This window comes from Equus quagga, chromosome 2 (genome assembly GCF_021613505.1).
Source record: "Equus quagga isolate Etosha38 chromosome 2, UCLA_HA_Equagga_1.0, whole genome shotgun sequence".
NCBI lineage: Eukaryota > Metazoa > Chordata > Mammalia > Perissodactyla > Equidae > Equus > Equus quagga.
The window spans coordinates 17,173,897-17,179,118 of NC_060268.1; the positions used below are offsets into that span (position 1 = coordinate 17,173,897).

The window sequence follows — 5,222 nt, forward strand, 5'->3', positions numbered from 1 at the left end:
GGGGAGAAGAAGAAGGAAAAAAAAGATATTGTTGTTCTTCATGGCTATGAACAAGGAAGACTTTCTCCTTTCCAAGCACCTCAGCGCTCCTAAGAAATTGCGCTCGTTACCTATTCCCTGGGAATAGCCTGTATGCAGAACAAGAAAAGAACCAGACCCTCCTCCAGCAGTTCTTTCTGGTCCTGAGGTGCAGACCCTCTGAATATTTTTTATAAAGGAGTAGGTTTAATAGTTTATCTTGGCTTTTGAGCCCCGGCCCTGGATGATATTGATGCCCATGAAGAACTGGATTGCCATTTATGAACTTGTTTTGAAGGAGACAGTCATGTTGCCAAGAAGGACGTCAACATGCCAAAGCACCCCAAGCTGGCAGGAAAGAACGTGCCCAATCTTCATGTCACCAAGGCCACGCGGTCTCTCAAGTCACAATGCTACTGAAGAAACGGTTTGCCGGAGGCATTTCTACTGGTGCCTCACCAACAAGGGTTGCCAGTATCTCCGTGATTACCACCATCTGCCCCCTGGGGTCGTGTGTGCCACCCTGCACCACAGCCATCCTGAGACTGGCAGGCCAGGCCGAAAGGGCTGGAGGGCGAGTGGCCCGCAGGACTCACCAGAGACATCCATGGACAGACTGCCGAGTCAGCAGCAGAATTCCACTTCAGAGGCAGATGTGGTAGTGAACCTGGCCAGCCAACTCAGGTTGGAGGGCATCGTTTTGTGTTGAATAAATTCATAACCAGAAAAAAAAGTTTTTTAAGTTTATCTAAAGTCCTTAGTTTCATTTATCTATTTGTTCAAGCCTTTATAATTATAAACCTAGAAAAACTTACGAGTTCTGGTGCCTTATTTTCATTTATTTATGCCACAACGTTACTACAGTCCCTTCGAGAACTAACATTCTGTCTTCTATCACAGCATATTCTAGCACAGTATCCTGTTTACACATTGCACTCTCTTTGTTTTTGTAGATTATATGTTAGTAGATCTTGCTCGTAAATTAGATGATATGAAAATTTGTGACTTAGTTGTAGGGCAAAGGTCGTGTCTTAGTGACCAATATGGCCATATGTCTAGTTGGTGCTCAATAAATTTTTTGATAATTATAATAACCACTGCCTTTTCTCCACTCTCTGGACCCAAGCATTTTTGTATTTGTTGGTCACAAGCTTAATATTAGGACTCCTATCTTTGAGTATGATAATTCTCCTCTTGGGAATTTATACCAAGGAAATATTAAAAACAACTAGACAAACATACACAATGACTTATTTGAATAATTATTTATAATAATCCACATATGTTGGAACACACTCAAACATCCAATATGATGATGGATAAGGAAATTATAGTGCAGGGGCCGGCCCCGTGGCCGAGTGGTTAAGTTCTCGTGCTCCACTTCAGTGGCCCAGGGTTTTCCCGGTTCAGATCCTGGGCGCCAACACGGCACCACTCATCAAGCCACGCTGAGGCAGCATCCCACATGCCACAACTAGAAGGACCTATAACTAAAAATATACGACTATGTACTGGGGAGCTTTGGGGAGAAAAAGGAAAAAATAAAATCTTTAAAAAAAAGAAAATTATAGTGCAAATACTATGGAATAATAACATAAACTCTAAAATTTATTTACATAGTATTTTAAATAATGTATTTATGCTTATTAAGCTAGATAAACAAATATAAAAATGTACAGAGCTTGATCATAATTATATAAAAAATGCAAAGCAAAAGTCTGGAAAGAAGTAGAACAAAATATTAACAGGATTGCTTATAGGTGGTAGAAAGAAAGGTGTGTCAATCAAGGTTCTTAGTTGCATACAACACAAAACTATCTTAAGTTTTTTTAATAAAAAGAAAAATGAGAATTTACTGACAGCTCTCATGGGTTCAGTGAGTGAAAGGGAAAGGAACACCCAATTTAGAAGACATGCAGGAGTCTAGGCAGCTCTGGAAGGCCAAGGAGTCCCGCAGCTAGCCCCATCAGCCATCACGGGCCATCGGTCTAGAGTAGAGTCCTGGGGAGGAGCATCTCACTGGCTAAGCCAAGATCCCATACCTTGCTCTGGCTGCAGAAGGGCTGCACTTGAAGGAGAAGGACAGCGTCCCCACCCAAGCTTCCACTGTGGGAAGCAGAGCATTGCATCTCCCCGATGTGATAAACAATAAAGGATTTCTTCCATATAGGAAGAGGAGTCGAAAACTGAACTGAAAAAAAAATTACGGGCACAACAACTTTTTCCTTCTTTATGTTTTCAATACTTTACAAATCACTTTCAAGAAACATATATTACGTATGGACTCTGATAAACTACTATAACTTTTTTCTTCCTTACAGCATGAAGGGTAGCAGAATAATGCCACCCCAAAATATGACTGTAGGAGTTCAGGACATGCCACCCCCAAATTGCCACTTTGATATATTGGTTATTTCAGCTGTAGGCACTCGAAAAGCAGCAAATGCAGGGAGAGGCTTTCTCTGAACTTCCCTTATCTGCCTCAAGAGAGGTCCTCCAACAGGAACTCAGTTGTCATAGACCTGTCCCGGGAGTTTCGCCAACCAGGGAGGATTGGCTTCCATTCCAGCGGAGGAGACTAGAGTCGACGCCACACCCAGACACACTTTGTCACCAACTGTCATCCCTCCCATCCACTCTTCTATGAGCCCATTCGTCTCTCCTAAAAATCATTTCCTCTCCCCTAAGAGGCCTGCATCCCCCTCCCTCTTCCCTATTAAGCTGGTATTTAATCTGGAATTCTCAGACATCTCTCAGGGAGTCACTCATTTTTCCCTGGGTATCTCCCACATATCCATGAGGTATACACGTTAATAAACCTCTGTTTGTTTTTCTTTTGTTTTGTTAATCTGTCTTTTTTTACAGGGATCTCAGCTAAGAAGTAAAACGGGTAGAGAGAAAATTATTTCCCCCCCACACAAGCACTGTATTAAATTACAAAGATCTGTTTCCAATCTTTAAGATGCATCTAAAGTTGGTATAAAATCTTTATCAAATTAAGGAAGCTCCATTTTACTCCAAGCTTGCTAAGAGTTCTTGCCTTTTTTTTTTTTAAGATTGGCACCTGAGCTAACAACTGCTGCCAATCTTTTCTTTTTTTTCTTTCTGCCTTTTCTCCTCAAATCCTCCCAGTACATAGTTGTATATTTTAGTTGTGGGTCCTTCTAGTTGTGGCATGTGGGATGCGACCTCAGCATGGCCAGAAGAGCGGCGCCGTGTCCGCGCCCAGGATCTGAACCAGTGAAACCATGGGCTGCTGAAGCAGAGCACACAAACTTAACCACTTGGCCACGGGGCTGACCCGAGTTCTTGCCTTTTTAAAAAATCATTAACAGGCACTAAGACATCCAATTTTTTTCTCATTCAACTGAGATAATGATTCTTCTGTTTTAGTTCCTTAATGTGGTGAATTACATTGGTAGATTTTCCATTTTTGAACCAGTTGGCTTTTCTAAGATAAACTACTAGATTTTGATGCATGATTTTTAAAATCCTTGTTGGATTTGTTTAGCTAATATTTAAGGGCAAATATTTGATAACCATCTGAATTTAATACTTAGCTTTAATTAATTTTTTTAAACCTGCAAAAAAAAGTTATGATTCTAAATTTTAAAAACCAGTTGATACACATTTTAAGGTAAAGATTTGTTAAAAAAAAAAAAACCGTTTTACAAAACCCAAGTGTTTCTGGGTTCATCGAATGCGGTTTCTCAGGGCCGGGACAAACGCTGTGGTGCCTGTAGAGCTGAGAGGAGACACACGGTGCTCTGGGCACCCAGGCATCCAAATGCCGAGCAGATTTGGGCTGACTTGTCCCTTCCTTCTGAGAACAGCGAGCCTCACCAGAGCCTTGTGAAACAGAACCAGTGAGACTATGCAGGAACTTCTGGCGAAACAGGACAGAGCTATTTCCAGGAATAGGTCCCTTCCCCTCCACGTGGGAGAGAGCTCTTGGCCTCATCACTCAGGAGGGCTGCAGAAGCTGCGGGGTGACAGGAAGTACCCGGAGTAACTGGAAGGATGCCTTGCCGTCCGCACTCCGGTTGCTGGCTGAAAAAAGACACTGGGGACCTCATAAGCCGGAAGGTTTTCTGACCAGTCGCAGAAGGCTGGTATGCCCTGCCAGGGTCACCGTTAGAGCCTGCTGCGGGGCTCCGTGCCATCCTTGCCTCCCGCAAGGAACCGAAACCCTTTGCCTTTCCTCCGGAGCCAGGGGGGATTTCGTCCACCTCCCCCCGCCCCTCTCCCTGCTCCCACTTAGCAGTCTGAGCTGCTCCGTTGGTCCTGCATTCAGTCAGGGGCAGTGTGTAAGGCGGCCTGGCCTCTTGCCGGGCTCCAGAACTCTGCGGAAGACTCGTCTCAGCGAGAGGAAGGCAGACGCGGCGAGATGGTGGCGCGCCCCACGTCGCTACAGTAGAGGCAAATGTGTTTCTGGACTCCCGAACTGGCTATCTCAACGTATTTTCCAAAACACACCCCAGGGTTAAGCAGCGACTAGAGGCTCAAACTCCCAGCACAGCCTCACCCTTTGGGGCTGGTAACGTCGAGGCAGTGTGTGCAGGGCAACAGCCCCGTGCAGCCCGCGAGCCCGCGCCCGCTCGGAGCAGTGCGCGAGAAAACGCTTTCCCAGCCCCAAATCTTAGAAAAATAAAGCAGAGAATCACAAATCAGTGACCCCCTGTGCCTCACTCGCACGCTGACCTGGAAATCGACAGTTTGTCTGAGGCAAACGTGCTGACTTCATGCGTTGCCACTACATACGTGCATTTCAACCGCAAAGGACTGACAGACAAATTTTAAAATCTATTTAGAAAAGTTTTAACAATCTTCAGTGACAACAGTGATGTTCAGAAACAGGCATGCACATACACCATTGGTAGGAGAGTAAACTGGTACAACAAATTGGAGGCCAATTAAGTAATACTTACTTAAAAAAAAGAAAAAACTATGAGCAACATGAATGTCGGTTGCTAAGGTCCTGGTTAAAGCATAGTAATGCAAACACTAGAATAACATGGAACTATTTTTTTAAGTGTAGCAGATCAATTGTACTGTTGTGTGAAAATGGCCAACATATACTTAATTGTACAAAAAAATTGCAGAAGAGAATGTATACTATGTTCCTATTTATGATTTTATAATGGAATATACATATATGATATAAATATATTTATTTGTATACGTTTCATATTTCTTGAAGCATG

General features: G+C 43.5%; 1 protein-coding gene across 1 annotated transcript; it reads left to right on the plus strand.

Annotated features, from left to right (window-relative positions):
• Nucleotides 1–277: 277 nt before the first annotated feature.
• On the plus strand, nucleotides 278–727 carry LOC124234503 (40S ribosomal protein S10-like). Its single transcript, XM_046651855.1, has one exon. It carries the CDS (start codon nucleotides 278–280, stop codon nucleotides 725–727), a length of 450 nt encoding a protein of 149 aa, XP_046507811.1.
• The last annotated feature ends 4,495 nt before the right edge of the window (nucleotides 728–5,222 follow it).

Bases quoted from the DNA above. Each gene is read 5' to 3' on its own strand.
- LOC124234503 (XM_046651855.1), top strand. From the start codon at position 278: ATGAAGAACTGGATTGCCATTTATGAACTTGTTTTGAAGGAGACAGTC.